This window comes from Copadichromis virginalis, linkage group LG4, assembly GCF_057382275.1.
Source record: "Copadichromis virginalis isolate Kocher_CV1m ecotype Utaka linkage group LG4, C_Virginalis_male_GT1.1, whole genome shotgun sequence".
Classification (NCBI taxonomy): Eukaryota; Metazoa; Chordata; class Actinopteri; order Cichliformes; family Cichlidae; genus Copadichromis; species Copadichromis virginalis.
Genome location: NC_140621.1, coordinates 9,259,511 through 9,278,911, shown reverse-complemented (window position 1 = coordinate 9,278,911; position 19,401 = coordinate 9,259,511). Strand labels below are relative to the sequence as shown.

Genomic DNA, 19,401 nt, shown 5'->3' with positions numbered 1-19,401 from the left:
CCAGTTTTATCATGCATATAATGGAATTTCAGCCAAATGAGGATTGATAACACCAACATACATAATTTACATTTCTTTTTTTAATGCTTTTTAAATTATGCAGTTGACCAGTTTCGCATAAAACAAAGTGAAAGGTTACATGAAATTCACATTTTAAACTCATCAACAGGGTAATGTCACAACAACCCTGCAAAGGCAAAGACCTCTTCCTCCCTTAGAAAGTAGATTTTACAATAAATGTTAACTGAAATCTTGTTGCCTTGTATGTAATAATTAATTTCCCTAATGCATTTCTGCATGGACCTGTGAAAAGAAATATATCTAAAGAGAGATAACTGAAGAAAATGTTCACATTTGCATTTTATTTATAAAGAAGTAGAAATGGATGATTTCCCAACATTAGTATTATTATTTATTTTAATATAACATGTTTATACCAACAAATATCAGCTTAGCCAAAGACTGAATTGTGTAAGGAAAACTAATAAAAAAACAAACAAACAAAGCATCTACAATCAAGACAGCATGTTGTGCTCGCCTTGAGTGCATTGTTGCATTGTTAGCTGCAGCGACAACTGCTGGATTTAAATAATGATTGCAGCCAGCGTTTATAAAGAGTGTGGAGAAGGACTGAACTTTGCTCAATCATTCTGATATCTAGACACCAAATGAGTGATGAATGGTCCTGTTTACATAACCAGCTGATGGTAAAGTGCTAACTGAATGAAAGATAACTCTGTATTCCAATTAATTTAATTATAACAAAACGATATAATAGACTATAGTCTGTCAAATGCAGAATTTACAAAAATACTTTTTACAAGGATGCATAAGTTGAGAACAGGAAATCAAAGTTAATGTTTTGTTTAGTTTTGCTTTAGGATATATACGCGCTTATAACAGTCGGAGTGTATGTGAGGGGTGGAGGCAGTGTTAAATGATCCCAGACTGGAGAAAATGTCCTTTTCCTCTGCGGTTCCGGTGATGATGACCCTAAAACGTAAAGTCACAAACAGCACCAAAGATAGTCTCCTCCTCTTCTACTCTCAGCACGAATTTGCTCTTAAACACAGTTTCATACCTCATCACTGTACAACCAATGACTTTATAAAAATCGTTGTGTACGAAACGACAGCTGTCACGTGATTTTTTCTTATAGCAATACACATGCTGATACGGGGCTTCACTAGTTGTGCTTTGATACACCCACTGAGAGTCCTTTATCGTTTGACCCATCACAAATGAAAGTCAAAGTGCTACAGCTGCCTGACCACTCTTTATCAACTGTCTCTCAGTCAAATGTGCTGAAAAGAAGCATCATATGGCATATTTTTTTTACTTAAGTAATGATACATATGCTGCATATTTATATTGTGCACATATGTGAAACCCAAGGGTTAAGGTGGGCTGGAAAGATCTGGAACAGCATTCAGTACTAATTTCAAACAACAATTACATAAACTGTTCCTACACAGTAAACATTTAAATCAGATATTGAATCTATAAATCACGTTTTCTTGCTTGTTTTTCTGAAGCTTCTTGGAAAACAAGCTGGCACATACAAATGTTGTGTTATTTACAACCAGGCATTTTAGTGCAACATAAACTGGTTCGTTTGCAAAACTTTGATAAAGCTTGGAGTGAGCCATAATGATGGACTGGCTAAATCTAGAGGTTAGTAGACATTTTTTCATCTTAATGATAATGGTTAGATTGACTCACTAATTTCCACCTTTTATAGCAGCTTTATAGAAGGGATTGGAAAATCAGCTATTTAACCCACATAATATATTTGATCCTTGTTAGTATGGGGTCAGAACGATGCCACCTTGAAATGAAACCAAAAAAAATATTGAAACTGAAAAAAAAAATTGTAACTGAAATAAATGTACTGAAAAATCTTGTATTGAAACTGAAAAAAATTGATAGTGAAAAGCAATTAATTGAAACTGTAATTTTTTTGTTTTCGCTTACAACTTTTTTTCCAGTTTCAATCTATCTTTTTTTCAGCTTCAATCCATTTTTCAGCTTCCATCCATTTTTTCAATTTCAATCCATTTTTCAGTTTAATTAACTTGTAACATCCATTACAAAGTTGTTCAGTTAAGGTAGTTAGCTAATTGTCTGCTGGATGCAAATTATATGCAAATTACCGTAAAGACTCAGCAGAAACCCGCCTTTAGTCCCCTCCCCCACTGGCCAAAACAGCGACACATGATTAAAACAGTCATTGATTAAACTGAAAAACAGATAGAAAAAAGCAAAAAAAAAACAATTGTGAAAGTAAAAAGGGAAAATAACTGCAAATGTAAAACAACAGAAGTAAAACACAAATTTGTGTTCATTAAATGTCAGCCTTTCCTTTTTCAGTTTAATTTTTCTTCAATCTCAATATTTTTCTATACCAATGTTTTCTTTTCAGTTTCCTTGCTCTTAATTAATTGGTTACCGTTGCAGTTCCCACCTCCCACCAGTAGTTGGAGATCCAACCCAGTCCGGCTTGGTTGCTGAACTGTCCGCCAGACATTTATGTCTTCATGCTACAATCCCACCCCCTCAAAGACACCAATTCTTAAGTGAGACAAACATAAGATGCCTTTGCCCGTGCAAGTGTTTAACTTTCAGGTGAGTTTAAAATGCTGTTTAAAATGTTTTTTGTTTTTTTTTTGTAGCAAAGACTGCTGGAAACTCTGCCACCTTAGCTAGCGTTTAGCAGGCTAGCTTTGAATTTGTAGTTACGGTTGTCGTGGTTAAAAATCACAATTACAGACCACTTACGCAGTAGTTGTTTATTGTGTTTAATAGGCATGTACTAGGCACCATAAGTGTGTAAAACACAATCCACTTATCTCTTTTACATGTTAAAAGACTTACAGCGAAGGAACAGCTAATGTGTAAGACATCTAGAGGTAATTTCTGATTAGTGCAATGCCATATGCCGAAATGAGGAGTGGCCCTTAAAATGTCACGAAGCATCTTAAAATGCACATTCCCTGAAGCCCTTCTACGTAAAACTGATATGAAGCTTTATGAAGTGGAGCAGAACTCAAGGATTACAGTTGACTGAAGGCCTCGGTTAGCTAACAACATTTACAGCGCTGGTGTTAACGCACCTAAATGATAAAACGACGCGTGACTCTCGCGGTTGGCTTTTAAAGTGAGCCACAGACATGGCAAGTTTCAGTCTTTGTATAACACAGCACTTGGAGTACACTAAAGAACCAGTTGTGTTTATGGTCGTAGCCTTAAGCTAACGGAAGTATACCTAATATCCTGTTGTTGGCAGCTTGTCATGCTCGTTCGCTCCGGATAGCAGTTACTAGCACCATAAGTAGACAACACAATTATTACATATGTAAGAAGTATCCGTTGTCAAGAATAGCTTAATTTCAACGTCAATAAACTCCAGTATATACCATCTTTCAGTGTATCACTTTGCTAGCGCCAAGCTAATGTTAAATGCCTGTTGTTTACATCAGGAACCCGTCCATCCTAAGCATGATATTTGTGTCTCGTTCTCTGCCAGGCCCATGTAAGCTTGTTTATGGCAATGGAAAAAACCACAAAACCACAACACAAATCATTTGCTATTCATAACTCATAATGTTGAACTGGGTATTTCAAAATCTTCAGTTAATAAGTCAGGATTTCTAGAAAATGGCACAATTGTAAGAAAATAGCTTAAAATTTCAATTTGAGTATCTCAAATTTTTCAGTCACTAAGTTGAGGTTTAGAGTTAGCTCTGTCAATCAGGAAGCTATATGAAGGTACATTATTTCTTTGCTTACCGGAAAGAGAATGCATCAGCTGTCCAACAGCTGGACATGAATACATTGTTTCAATAGCTTTTATGCAGTTATCTTTGTGAGCTGAAGCTCAATAATAAAAACCTTTTATTGAGCCATAGCCAAACCACTGATGTGCAATGACGTGCTGTAATGTTGTAATGCTCAAAGCTTGTAAAATCAAGTTAAGCTCAGCAAGGGTTTGAGCTGTCACTTGAGAAAGCGTCATGCCAAAAACAAAAGAAAACAGTTTACATTTGAGAAAAATAGTTGTTGGTGCTCTCGAAGCAGGAGATGGATATACAACATCATCAGTGTTTTCGAGTGTTAAAAAGTGAGAAATACCATCAAGTAATTCAAAGTTGGCTACAAAGTTCAGAACAAGAATAGTGAGGTAGGAAGCCAAAGATTTAAAAGACTCTGGAAAGAAAATGATTGTCTAACAATACCAGTGAATGATTTAGCCAAGTCCGGAATTGTAGTCTCAAAGAAGACAATCAGTAGAACACTCCAAAGAAATGAACTTTAAGGTTGCAGACCAAGAAAAATGTCACTTCTACAGACGAAACATCTTCAAGCCAGATTGAATTTTGCTCAACAAAAACTATGCATACTGGAAGCTAGGGGTTGTTGGGATACTAGGATTTTATACTTGATGTTGATACGCAGGAAATTACTTGATCCTCAGTACCATTTTGGTTGCCACAGGGGAGATTTTGACCCCACCCTGCAACAACAAAATTAATCGCAAACAAGTCAAAATCTTGACTTGTTAAATCTCAACTAATTTTCTCTGACTGGCCTGCACAAATTTTTGACTTTAATATCACTGAAAATCTGCTGGAGGCACTTAAGAGAATTGCCATTGAACAATGGTCTGGGATTGCTTGGGAGGTGTGTTGAAAACAAATCACTGCAGGCTGTTATCCAGCAAAAAGGATTCACATTTAGCTGTTAAGATCAGAGAGTTGTAAAGTTTGGCCCTACTGTTTTCATATTTCATCATATTTCTGTGTGCAAAGTCAAATACTCTAAGCAGCCAAAGTAAAACTAAGATGTTTGGAAATGTTGACAACAGCACTTCAGGTTATTTAAAAAAAAGAAGAAGAAAGAAACTCATAGGGAGACTAATAATTGTCCTGTTCTGTAATATAATTTGACAAGCATAAAATTGTAGTTTTGCAAAAACGGTGTGTTTCCCAAAGAGTTACTAGCCAAAATTTGGCTTATTTTGGAATGCTGCTTGGACAACAGATGTGTCTGGCATAAAAACTACCTACAGGAGATGAACATTGTGTGAAAGTCATGTCCTCAAGAAATGGGAATAAATCCAGTAAAGACCTGATACAGGATTTGAGAGATACAGAGATGCTGCATTTCAGTGTGTGGTATTTGATTCGACCAAAGTTGTTATAATTATGAATGCAGAAGGTCAGATTTTCAACCATGCAAGACCTTTTTAGAAAACATAAGATTGGCGAAAAATGTAGCTGTAACTGAAAAATGTACACTTACAAACTGGACTGGTCATACAACATGCAACACCTGTATAAAAAAGGCCAAAGCAGACTGTATTTCCACAGGAGGCTTTCCTCGGTTGTTGCCGGTGTACTCTTCTATATTGTGGTGTGCTGGGGGAGCAGCACAGCAAAGACGGACTCATCCAGGCTGGACAAACTAATAAGGAAGGCTGGCTCTGTGGTCGGCATGAAGCTGGACACTCTGGTGACAGTGGCAGAGAAGAGGACACTAAAAACACTGCTAGACATTATGGACAGTGTTGGGCATCTTCTGCATGGTCATAAATAACCAAAGGAGTCTGCTCAGCGTCAGCTAGCTTCTCCCCATGTCTAGGACATAAAAACTCCTTTTTCCCACACGCCATCAAACTGTTTAACTCCTCGTTGGGGGCAGGAAAACAGGAGGACAAAGGAGGGCGGGGACAAATAAGCAGTAGTGTTTGCACAAATAAACACTAAATAACAACTAATCACTGTTCAATAGACTGACAATAGTCGAAATACTGTGCAATAGGCGTTTTGGCTGCTACATTGCTTATGTTTATATATATTTTATTATATTTTATTCATTCTTATGTTTATATTCTTTTATATTCTTTTTTCCCTTTAATTTTTATTCTAATTTTTTTTACTATTCAAATCCCCCCCCCCCCCCCCCCCCCCCCCCCTTGCAATGGCGGGCCCCGCACTTTGGGAAGCTCCGCCTTAGTCATTCCACTGTGTTTTCCTGTCATGTAGGGGTTGTCCTCTCCAAAGCTCAACATTATTAAAGTGTGGTATCATCTTGACAGAGAATGGAACAAAAGACTGCTGCCATCCAAGAAAAGCTTATGTTTGCATATGTTTCAATAAATCACTGCGCCTGTTTTGCATTTTCAACATAAAGGCATAAAAGCATTAAGGAATAGGGCGGGGGCTGTGCCCACTTATTCTACTGAACATATTGCGTATCCATTATAGGACATTGTTTCCTGTACAGTTACTCCGACATAGTAAACTACCAGTACGAGTTTAAGCACCAGTGAACTACTGATGAAAAGCCCTTTGAAGAGAGGGCTTCCTGATGTAAATTACGCATTATCTAGTCCCAAGATCAGGTCTGTTGTTGAATCTAACAAAACTATGTATGTGATCTATTTCTAAGGGGTCTGTGGAGCCCATGCAGATTGATGCAGATCCCCAGGAGGACCAGCAGAATGCTCCAGACACCAACTATATTGTGGAGAACCCCACACTGGTATTGTCTCACAAACTGTTACATATATCCCAATATCTCTTATTTTATTTGTAATGTTTAATGTGACGCAGATTCCTGCTGCTAATTGATTCTTGTTTCTGTTAACTGTTCTGGGTGTGAATGAACGAAAGTTAGCTAAAATCCTTGTACATGCGGAGCTATATCATCCACTGATGAAAGTGTTACCTGACTGTTTAATCGAAGCAGTTCTGACATGTTTTTGAACAGATGTTTCACTCCTTGTCTGTGCAGGATCTGGAGCAGTATGCGACCAGTTATAGTGGATTAATGCGCATTGAGAGACTGCAGTTCATTGCTGAGCACTGCCCTCAGCTCCGAGTGGAGGCCCTGAAGATGGCGCTCACCTTTGTTCAGAGGACCTTCAATGTTGACACTTACGAAGAGATTCACCGCAAACTCACAGAGGCCACACGGTATTCTTTCTAGTCCTCTCCCAGCAATTGGGTGCTTCCTTTTGGACAGAGCTGCTTTTTTTTTTTTAACAAGACATTCCCAATTCCTTAAATCCTTAAATCCTGCGTTGTAGCAAAGAACAGCATGATTCAAACAGTACAAACAAAAACTTAGGTGTTGTATATCACATGTGCTTCATTATGGATAAGCAAAACCGCATTGCTGCATTTAAAATTAGGCTTGGAAAGTCTTAACTCCCAGCCTCCAAATTGTTCAATTTCTAGATTTGTAAATATTTCTGTGTGATTTTTTTTTCTTTCTTTTTCTTTCTTTCTCCTGGGCTCCACCTATAGGGAAGTGCAGGGTGTGCCAGACACAGTTCCTGAAGGAGGGGTTGTTCCCCCTCCCCTGGACTCAGCTTGGGCTGAATCGACCAGAAAAAAGGCTCTGCTTAAACTGGAGAAACTAGATACGGATCTTAAGAACTACAAGGGCAACTCCATCAAAGAGAGCATCAGGTGTGGTTGCAAAAGCATTACTGTTAATCTAAAGTTTAAGCTTAAGACCAACTGAACATTGAATAAGATCAGTAATCCAGCTAAGAAGCAGAAGGAGAGGTGCTGTCTCAGTCTTTTTTGCTGGAACAATAATAAATATATACAAAACTAGTGAGGGTCAAAGTTTTTTGATGAGCAGATTGGTCATTTTCAGATAACATTGTTTTTGTGGATGTCTGCCGTCTCCTCACCTTCCATCCCTTCTCCCCAGGAGAGGCCATGATGACCTGGGGGACCATTATCTGGACTGTGGTGACCTCAGTAATGCTCTGAAGTGCTACTCTCGAGCCAGAGACTACTGCACCAGTGCTAAGCATGTCATTAACATGTGTCTGAATGTCATCAAGGTACAGCAGGAAGGAAGCACAGTGCTCTGCTGCTGCAGTCACTGTTTCCATTGACACAATTGTCCAGGGATTATTAGCCTTATCACAATTCTTATTACAATTGAGAGATGAAGTTTATATTGAACTTAGAAACCTGGTTCTGGCAAAACTCTGCACATCAGAAAAGTATATGAGTATTTGCCCAAGATGTTTCACTTTACTGAAATCTGTGTGCACGTCAGCACTTCCAGACTTTCTCCCAGCTATAGTACCCAGTACACAGACCTATACGTACTGGGAACTATATAACTTAGACTGAATTGTGCCAAGACACTTTCAGTGTCACTGTAGTTTTCTACAGATAGCACTTCAGCCAATTAACAGAATTCGAAAACCTGGAAAAGTTGTTACACACAACAGAATCTTTTGGGTTATTTTTGCTTGTTTGTTTGTTTTTTACAGACATTGAGTTGTCTGATTAAGCACGTGAGTAAACAAAGTCTTTGTGACTTAAATTGTGCGTTCACAGGTTAGTGTTTACCTCCAGAACTGGTCGCACGTGCTGAGCTACGTCAATAAGGCAGAGTCCACACCAGAAATTGCAGAGGTGAGCACAGTTTACATACTTCAGCATCTCTTTTATTTTATATATTGTGTCCAGCCTTTTATGAAGAGTAATAAAATATTTATAGTAAATTTCTTCTTTTTGCTCTCCTCCCCCCCTAAAAGCAAAGAGGAGAGCGAGATAGTCAAAATCAAGCTGTCCTCACCAAATTAAAGTGTGCTGCAGGTGAGTGTGTGTGTGTGTGTGTGTGTGTGAGTGATTTTTGAAGAGGTTGCTTTCTGTTAACCAAGATTGGTCTTGTATTTATAAAGTTTGGAAAAATGTGACCTGATTTCCAGTATATTGTTCATCTTGCTTGTTGGTACATCAGGATTGGCCGAGTTGGCCTCTCGAAAATACAAGCCAGCTGCCAAGTGCTTCCTGCAGGCTTCCTTTGACCACTGTGACTGTCCAGAGGTGAGCTCGTACATGAAAACTGAAGATGTAACATGCAACATTGCACTGGGTGTTGCACTAAAGCATTAGCATCTCAGATTTTAAAAAAAGGAATATCACCCACATGTCTTCTATCCTCTTTCATTTGTAACCATGTATTAGTAACTTACATGGTTACATGTACACCTCAACCAGTGTGTTTGGATCCTAAAAATGTAGGACATAATATGAGCATCTATGCATGAGTCTAATTGCTGGGAGAAATATCATTATGTGTATTCCCTGCAGCTACTGTCGCCCAGTAATGTAGCTGTGTATGGGGGCTTGTGTGCTTTGGCCACGTTTGACAGACAGGAGCTTCAGCGCAACGTCATCTCCAGCAGGTAGGCTGGTGTACAAATATTTCTTGGATAGAAATCAGTTCTAGTGATGGACAGCAATCCATGCTAATACTTTGTATCTGTTTTTTTTCTTCCTAGCTCCTTTAAGTTATTTTTAGAGTTGGAACCTCAAATTCGTGACATTATCTTCAAGTTCTACGAGTCTAAATATGCATCCTGTCTCAAGCTACTGGATGAAATGAAGGTTAGCGCATGAAAGGTTTTTAAACTAACAAAAAACTGGCCATTGTTTGGGTCCTGGGCCACATCTGGTCCTTTAGTTGTCCCTTACTGGCCCTTAAGAGGTCAGTGGGTTAGAATTCAAATGTATAAAGGTATACATCATGCAAGTTCTGGTAGCACAAATTACTGTGCTTAAGGATTGAATTTTGAGTCTCCATTGCAAAACTAAACATTCAGAGAAATACAAGAACTTCACTCACTAGAAATGGAAAGCTGAACCTTTGCTAGCAGGTAGTGTTGTTATGTCTGACACTGAAGCCCTGAGGCCCGTGTAGAGCCGAGGAAGCCTGTGTCATGACCCGTATCTTTCCTCAGAATATCACTTGACCAAAGATAAACGAGGCCCTGTTTGAGCTGATGAAAAGACACGGGAAGTACATTTTTGTATGAACTGGATCTGAGGTGATTCTGAGGATCATAATGAGCTTGGAAGGAGATTGTAAGCACATTATGGAGCCACCAAAAAGGCAAAAAATATCAGCAGTTTGGGAGCATTTTGATATGCTATCGCTCAATAATAACAGATCTTCTCACAGATGGTTAGAGGTGTATGTGTGTATATTATACAGCACTTCATATAGCTATTCTACAACTGACACATCATTACGTTTGCATATCCACTGGTATGTGGTCCACATCTATTATCACAGCAGGGCTGCTGTACATCGAATGACCAGCAGATGTCAGTACTTCCAAATAAGCAGTTGAATGGTGTGATCTGCCTGTAGGCAAATAACTGTCCAGAAAGGTTCAACAGACTGAAAGGGCTTCATCACACTATCACTACAAACACACAACACTAACTCATTCTCTGAATTTATCAAAGTGTGTTTGGAAGAATATGAGAATGGGCCCCTCTCCAAGATAGACTGAGGACAGTGCAGGAAATCTGGAGCTGTGGTTGAAAAACAAAGCAGACCCTAGTTCTGGACGAGAGCTATGATATTTATGCAACTCAGTTACTCAGTTTTGTTAATTAACTTTAAAATGAACTTGGAGCTGAAAATAATTTGAGTTTTGCACTGTATAAAACAACAGGATGTGTTGTGTATATCAGTGCTAAAAATTAACCATGTTGTTGATGAGGAACTGTAGCTCATGAGGTGAAGCAGGTCATCTAAACGTGCTACTAATCCTGTAATCACTGGTTGCTTCTGTCTGCATACCACAGGGGTGTCAAACTCAAATACACAGTGGGCCAAAATTCAAAATGGAACAAAGTCGCGGGCTAACGTTAATATTTATTGAAAAAAAAAATCTTCCTCCAGATATAAGAATGAATCTTTTCTTATGGACTCAAACACGTTTTGCTGAAAAACTGAATATGGAACAAGCAAAGCTTAATACTAAACAATATATATATTAGCTGTATAATACCAGTAGGCCAGCTCTAATAGTAATTTGGTATGGCTTCGCGGGCCAAATGTAATTAGGCTGCGGGCCAAATTTGGCCCGCGGGCCAGAGTTTGACACCTAGGGCATACCAGATATCTTTGAACAGGATAGGGCTGTGCGATATGACCAAAATCGTATATTCCGATATAAAACATCTATCGTCCCGATAACGATATAAATCACAAAAAATTTAATATTTTCTGTAAATTCTGTGAATCTCGGGTAGGTGAAGTGTTTCCAGCTGGGCGTCGTGTACCTGGAGTTGAGTGTTTTAACCGATGCATGAAACTACACATTTTTAGACATAAGTTGTAACGGCCGCCGTTTTCTTTGTGAGTATTTATTACACGGCGTGCTGCGGGGAAAGCCTGTTCTAACGTTTGAGTCTAAGGTTTATTCTTTAGCACCTGACGACTCTTTCTTTTTTCTTTTTTTTTTTGCTTCTCATCCGTCAATACTCTGCATACTTTCTCACATGATTCAGTTTATTTTGAAAATTCTCAACAGGATCTTGAGCTTTATTGTGAAAGGTTTATGTGGAAAATAAACAAGCAGACACGCGATGCTGTTACCGTCGTTGTTGCTAACGACAACCCATTAAAAACAGGCGCTTGTCCGTCCGTAGTGTGGTTATATTAAATATAAGAGAAAGAGAGAACTTTAAGAAATTAATATAGCCACTACAGTGACCATCAAAACGATGAAAAAAATATTGCCGTAAACAGTTTATTTTGCGACACCACGAAACAAACGATAGCGTAAAATGAAACGATAGACGTTTTTATATCGTCATCCGATATATGTCGTTATATCGAACAGCCCTAGAACAGGATATTAACCCCCAGGTCGCTCTCCGATGCATCTATTGCACGGTGAATGTTAGAAAGCACTTGAGTGGGTGAATGAGGCATGTGTCATAAAGCGCTTTGAGTACTCAGGTAGGGTAGAAAACTGCTAAGAACCAGTCCATTTCAAATAGTTAACTTTATCAGGGTAAGAGCACTGAGTCACAGACATGTAACACATGGTGATGTAGGCCACTACACAGCTATCAGCTGGCTTTGCCTGTTCAAAGTACTAAAGGGTAGGAACCTAAGAACCAAAATTGAGTCTTCTAAAGAGAGAGGTGAGTATATTTCAGAGCTCTGATGCAGAATGGAAGGCTCAGACATTGTACCTGACTTTAATACATTTGTTCAAGACCAAAAAGAAAAGAGAAACATAAATTAATAGTGACCAGAACTGAGTTCAGCTTGTTGATGTGGCCTCCTCACTTTCTAATGTGGCCAGTAGAGAAAATGAACTGCCCACCCCTGAAGTAACACTACACATGCGTCAAAGGAGAGTGTGTGCTCCCGCTGTTGCATAATATGAGCGCGCGCACACACACAGAAAGTGCAGTATATGATTGTGCTGTTTCTTGCAGGATAACCTCCTGTTGGACATGTACCTGGCACCACATGTCAAGACACTGTACAGCCAGATCAGAAACAGAGCCCTGATTCAGGTGAGACATACTGCATACACACTGACCGTGCACAGGATAATCAAGTTGCTGCTGATTCTTTGGGGGGGGGAACAAAACAGGGTGTATAAATAGTAGCCGTGGCAGGATGAAGCCCCTCCATAAGATAGATCTGCCCCCTGCATTGGTGTAGTGCTGCCACCTTTATCCGATAGTAACACATTACATCCTACCATCACTGGCTTCAAAAAAACAAAGCAAAGACAAGGGAATGTGTATATTTGAGACAACAAATAGTCACATAAAATATTAGGTATTTGAAAGTTTTACTAGTTTCACTTGTCTGTCATAATGACTGTCACTGTTAATGGATTTACGCAGTTTCTGAATATCTAAGTACTGGATGAATCTTAGGGAGAATCTGTTTCATCTGCAGTTATTGTGACTTGATGGTGGCAGTGTTGTCTCACAGTTTGATTGCCTAAATCCAGTCAGCAGTACTGTGCTGTGCGTGTTTGGCTTGTGGTAACACGATGGCACTGCAGCTGCTGACAGGTCTAGTGAAGTGTTGTGATCTGTAAATGAAGATGATAGTGTTGGTTACAAGGAAGCATCTCATATACATGTAATACTGTTTAACATGCACAGGCATTTCTGAGAAAGATGATTGACCAAACTAATGTAATCACTATAAATCTTTGTACTTTGTACTAACTTTTTCAAGTGTCATGTTTTTGAGCACTGATATTTTTCTTGTGTGTGGGTTTTCTGTTTTCTCCTCCTCCCAGTATTTCAGCCCCTACGTGTCAGCAGACATGACCAAGATGGCTCAGGCATTCAACACAACAGTAACAGCTCTGGAGGACGAGCTCACCCAGCTCATACTGGAGGGTCTCATTAATGCACGTATCGACTCCCACAGCAAGGTGAAAACGCTGCACACATCAAACCGTTGCCACAGGTACTTTGTTGTTTGAACCCTGACAAACTGGGACTCTGACCTGCTCGTAGATTCTGTATGCGAGGGATGTCGACCAAAGGAGCACCACATTTGAGAAGTCTCTTCATATGGGCAAAGAGTTCCAGAGACGAGCCAAAGCCATGATTCTCCGTGCTGCTGTGCTGCGCAACCAGATTCACGTCAAGGTAGAGACATTTTCTTCTCTTCACATTGTAGTGAAATATTTTTTTTTTCTTTTTCAGTTGTTCATAATGTTCTTTGTGTTGCGATAGAGGTTATTATCAAGTCTGACTACAGTAAATTTCGTGTGATTTGGTGATGAGCTTCTTTTTAATGGCATATCTAAAATGTATTTGATTGTAAATTAATGAACGGTACAGATTACAGTATTAATATTAACAGAGGGGGGTTTCTAAAATTGGATTGGGTGACTCAGGAGGAGAAACCAGTTATCTACTGGCATGATACATAGTGCGGGTAGAGTGCTACTGACTTTAACTAAGGATAGAGGTGGTTGGTGAATGAATACTTAATTCCACTGACACGCCTTCCACAATGGAATCACTGAGGTAGTTAAACAACTCCTTAATGGCAGGGAACCTGGGGCGGATGGGACTTGCTCTGAGTTCGTCAAGGCCCTTGGAGTATCCTTGTAGTGGGTGCTTCAGGAGTACGGGGTATCTGGCTCATTGCCACCAGCCATTCGGTTCCTCGACCACATTTGCAAGAACTTGGTCAACATTGCTGGCAGTAACTAAGACTAGCTCCTGATGGTTGTTGGACTCGGGGTTTTAATATTCTGATAAGATTTTTAAAGTCTTCTTTCTTTTTTGAACCTCACCTGTTATTCAATGTTACAGAGTTTATAGCTATGCTGTTGAACAAGAGTAGTGCCTTACTTGTTTCCTCCTGTTCTCAGTCTCCACCCAGAGAAGGCAGCCAGGGTGAACTCACACCAGCCAACAGTCAGACCAGGATGAGCACCAACATGTGAGGAAGAAGTGAACAGCTGTAGCGCAAAGGGGAAGGTTCACTGTTCTGCAACACACACCACCCCACCCACCGTCTGTGAGCTGAACGCAGAAACGAGATGAAACATAAAGACAGATAAAAACCACTTCTCTTCTTCTGTCAGGTGACAGGGAGCAAACTTTTTGTTTGTCTGACATGGAGATTCAGATGAAAATGTGTTTTGAATGAAAGCTCAGCACTTAGGCTGTAAGTTACTGGTAGGAGATGCACTTTGCCCTGCTTACACTTTGAGACCTCATTAATAGAAAGTTTTAAAATAAAAAAAAAACACCTATCCAAACCCATCTAATGTCTGTTTATTTGTGCCCCTTTCTGTTTTTATCAAAGAATTATCCAACCAACAGCTATTTGTTTTCCACCAGTACTGTGCTGGTGAGGACACAGTTGTCCCTTGTCTTTTGGGCTTTTTTTGGGGTGGGTGGGTAAACCTGGTACGTGGGAATATATTTATGTTGGTTTTTACTGCTATTTCAATGACAGTATATGAGCTCTGAAATTCAGCTTGAATTAGCTTGAGACAGTCTGCTGAAACGAAGTGAAAAAATAAAACAAAAATACAACTTTGGTTCCTGTTTTTTCTAATTTGCACACCAGTTTTATCTGAATTTTTTTCAGAATTTAGTCTCTTAAGAACTAATTGCCATATGTCCTTGGGCTTCATTGACAGATGGAGCTGGCGATCGTCTACATAGCAATGAAAATATATGCTATGTTTTCTAATAGTACTGCCTAAGTGAAACCAAATTGGTCCTAGCATAGAACCCTGTGAAGCTCCACAATTAGTTTTGTGTGTGAAGAGGACTCTGTTTACATGAACAAATTATATTCTGTTAGGTATGGTTCAAATGACTGCAGTTCTGTACCTTTAACTCCCATGGCATGCTCTGATCTCTGTAATAAAATAATACTGTCAACAGTATTCAGTGTTGTACTGAGGTCTACAAGGACGAGCACTGTCAGAGGCCACATGAAGATCTTTTGTAACTTTCACTAATGACGTTTCTGTTCTGTGATGAGTTCTGAAACCTGACTGAAACTCTTTGAATAAACCATTCCTCTACAGATGATCAGTTAGCTGTTTTACCACTTCTCTTTCAAGAATTAGAGATAGAAGGAAGGTTAGAGATTGGCCTACAGTTAGCTAAGACTAAGGTTATAGCCATGGTCTTTTAAGCAATGGTCTAAATAATGCCACCTTAAATACCTGTAGCATGCAGCCCATTAATAAGAAATGGACTCTGCAGTGAAGCCACACCAACCCTGACTTCACAATCCAAGTTAATGTAAACATTAGTGAAAGTTGTAACATAGGTCTGCAAAAAACATTTTTCTGCTGCATGGGATAGTTTTTGTAAATTCTGGGGGGGTTTTTTTTAGAGTGCTGAATTCAAAAAAGATATCCATTTCCCTCCATCACGTACACTTTTTTTTTTTTTTGCAAAACATGAGTTTACATTAAAAAAAGCACAACAGCAATGAAGCAAGTCAATATTTGATTACAATTAACTATGCATAATTTTTCTGACATTCCTTACCTTTCACTATGAGCAAAATAAACCTGTTGGCACATGATCATCTGAGCTCCTCACAGCACCAAACCCACTGTGTGCAAATGTACTGTTTATAGGTTGGGGAAACCTGCAGTCAGCTGAGACTGTAGAAGTCACTTGGATGAGTGACGAAAACGCTGCGTCCAGATGAACCAACCTTTTGGGATTTACTTACCTGCATCCACACATAGAGCACAGGGCACACATCAGGAATACCTGTTCAGTCAATCAAATGAATTAATCAACTTGATGCTTCGTTCAGTGCGTGGCTCTGTAGCCCGCAGATGTGTTAAATGATGTAAATGCAAGCGTTTCACCCACATTTGCGACAACACTCCTAATACAGCAGCAACAGTGATGATGACTCTGGCACAATTAAACACACTCGGAGTCTGTTTACACACTGCGAAGAGCAAAGAGGCAGCCAATAAAAATGTACATGGGCCATTAAACTCCTAGCCACAGACCTGAGGGTTGTTAGGTTGGACACCGGATTATTAATATTAATTAATGTCTGCTCCATCATAACATTTGTTTTCAGTAGCACTAAAACTATGCCCCTCTTAACACCAGAAAGCCTTCGAGGGAGACAGAGGAAAGATCATTTTATTATGCCATAGATTTCATATATCTTATTTTATTTAACTTTGACTGTACTTGAGATTATTTATATATTTTTTGCATTTCAGAAATTATTCAAAAAAGAAATTTCAACATGACATGTAGGGTTTAGTTGGGATTTTTTGACTGCATGTTTAACTGAATGTTGTATGCAGTTAAACAGTTTTTTTCCTCTTTTGAATATTTATTATTTCTCATTAATAAGACAAAATTATTTATATTATTTCTTATTCAATGAATCGTTTGATTACTCAGTTACTAAAATAATCGATAGCTGCAGCTCTACATCGAATCAGTAAATTTACATTTCAAAATGTAACACTTTGATTCGCGGGCACTGATTTTTATAATAAAAGCACAGCTGCTTAAGACTGAATTTCTTTTGTGTTTGAACTTTAGTCAATGAGTTCTGTGAATCATTTGTGATTCACTGAACCCGTTTGTAGTTTTTGGGTGCCATAACTGCAACTGACCTCTGGTATGATCTGTCTTTGAGGCTTTGAATCAGGAAGAAGCCTCAAATGCTTCATATGACTTCCTCCACTCATCTCTACATGCATGGGTCACCAGGCAAGTTTTAGCAGGTATGATTGAATCTATAAGACATTTTTATGGTTTTAATTTAGATTTTATTTTATTATTTTTTTATCTATGAATTGAAATGTTTTCATTTTCAATAATTGGGTCCTTTCATTTGAAATCATCAATTTCTTTGATGATTTTCTATTAAACCTGCCCCAATTTGTAAAATAAATAAATAAATAATGTTTCATTGGTTTAAACATGTATAATGATTACCATGAAATTTCAGCTTTGGTTAGCAAATATTTTCTAGATCTATATTTACAAAAGACCACAGTTGACCCACTTTCAGGCCATTTTCTTTCTGCACACATCGTGCCCCACGCATCTATTCTAGTTATAATAATTATGTTCAATAGATTTGCTCCTTAATTTAGTTTAACCTGAATTATCATACTCTTCCAGGGCACTAGGTCTCAGAATGGTAGGCAGAACAGGCCTTAAAGGGGAAAACTAGCACATACAGCAGGTAAAATAAATATAGAAAACATCAGTAACTTTCTAAGTAAATATATATATATAAGTGCTACTGACATGAAATTCTCACCAGACGTCATCCAATCCACACATGCAAAGAAATCCAACCATAGATGTCCATGTGTGTGTAATAATCAGAAATGATACAGGGAAAAAGTATTGAACACACTTACTGAAATATATTTACTACTTTGTACAAATACTTTACTTTGTACTTTGTATAAAAGCCTTTGTTGGTGATGACAGCTTCGAGATGCCTCCTGTATGGATAGTTGCATGCATTACTCACATGTGATTTTGTCCCATTTTTCCACACAAACAATATTCAAATCCTGAAGATTCCCTTCTATAAATTCAAAGCTTTAGTTCTTTCCATAACAGTTCACTTGCATTTAGGTCACGTGATTGGCTGGGCCAGTTTGAACATTGTCTTCATCATCAGAATACTTTTTTAATCCCTGAGAAAATTTTGTTCTCAATGTTGCTCCAATCAATCAATCAATCAATCAATCAATCAATCAATCAATCAATCAATCAATCAATCAATCAATCAATCAATCAGTCTTTATTTATAAAGCACTTTTCATACAAAAAAATGTAGCACAAAGTGCTTTACATAGTTAAAAGCAGCCCACCCCACCCTCCAACTCACTCCCCACACTCTCATTAACATAAATGATGTGAATACACACATATCCCCCCCCCCCCCCCCCCCCCCACACACACACACACACGCGCACACTTAAAGAGTAAAAATTGGGCTGGGTTCGCATGAGCCAAGTGAGGAAACACTATAACAGGGAGCCGTCTGCACCGGGAGCCGGTCACAGACCGCAGCCTCCAGGCTGGGCACACAGCAGGAGGGAGGCAAAGAAGCCCCCCAGCCAGGCTGAGAGGACCCCTAGAGACCCAGCAGCCACGGTCGATCACATCCCCGGTGCAGAGAGCCCCCTCCGAGGAAACACTGGAGATATGCCACAATAGGCTATATACAGGGTAAAAAGATAAAATAAATAAGAACGGGATACAATATAAATATAAATATAAATAGAGTAAGAAGATTAAAAAATCAATAAGAATAAAATCAATAAATATTAGGTAAAGCCCAAATCAATAATAGAATAACAGGATAGAATAAATAAGCATAAAATAAATAAACGCCAAGTAAAAGCTAAATTAAAAAGGTGGGTCTTGAGCCTGTACGTTCTCTGCGGCCCTGAGCTCCTCCGGCAGGCTGTTCCACAGACGAGGACCATACCACTGAAAAGCTGCCTCTCCGTGAGTATGTGTCCTGACTTTAGGGACAATCAAAAGGCCAGTACCAGAGGACCTCAGGGTCCGCGAGGGTTCATATGGTAAAAGCAGATCTGAGAGATAAGAAGGCCCAAGACCATTAAGACATTTAAAAACCAATAAAAGAACTTTAAAATCGATCCTGAAACACACGGGGAGCCAATGCAGCGATTCTAAAACCGGTGTAATGTGGGCCCGCCCTCTGGTCTTCGTCAGCACACGAGCTGCCGAGTTTTGCAAAAGTTGTAAAGTTGAAATATTCTTCTTAGGAAGACCAGAGAGCAGGGCATTACAGTAATCAATGTGACTGGTAATAAAAGCATGCATCAGCATCTCTGTGTTGGCCCGAGAGAGAATAGGGCGGACTCTGGCTATATTTTTTAGATGATAAAATCCAATTTTGGTTACATGTTTAATATGTGGGATAAAACCAAGCTCAGAGTCAAAAATAACACCCAGGTTTTTCACTTGTAGCGAAGGACATAGTGAAAATGCCTCTAATTTAGACAAGAGTTTCTCTCTCTGAGCCTTGGGACCAATGATTAAAACTTCAGTTTTAAGG

General features: G+C 39.0%; 1 protein-coding gene across 1 annotated transcript; it reads left to right on the top strand.

The window, feature by feature from the left end:
- The first annotated feature begins 2,460 nt into the window (after positions 1-2,460).
- On the top strand, positions 2,461-14,600 carry gps1 (G protein pathway suppressor 1). Its single transcript, XM_085453377.1, has 14 exons — positions 2,461-2,625; positions 6,451-6,543; positions 6,796-6,977; positions 7,311-7,475; positions 7,726-7,861; positions 8,370-8,447; positions 8,570-8,630; positions 8,776-8,861; positions 9,129-9,223; positions 9,320-9,425; positions 12,285-12,365; positions 13,112-13,249; positions 13,335-13,469; positions 14,204-14,600. Exons 1-14 carry the CDS (start codon positions 2,593-2,595, stop codon positions 14,276-14,278), a joined length of 1,464 nt encoding a protein of 487 aa, XP_085309503.1. The 5' UTR covers positions 2,461-2,592; the 3' UTR covers positions 14,279-14,600.
- Positions 14,601-19,401: the final 4,801 nt, after the last annotated feature.

Bases quoted from the DNA above. Each gene is read 5' to 3' on its own strand.
- gps1 (XM_085453377.1), top strand. From the start codon at position 2,593: ATGCCTTTGCCCGTGCAAGTGTTTAACTTTCAG. The intron at 8,448-8,569 runs GTGAGCACAGTT...CCCCCCTAAAAG, and splicing joins CCACACCAGAAATTGCAGAG to CAAAGAGGAGAGCGAGATAG. The intron at 9,426-12,284 runs GTTAGCGCATGA...TGTTTCTTGCAG, and splicing joins AGCTACTGGATGAAATGAAG to GATAACCTCCTGTTGGACAT.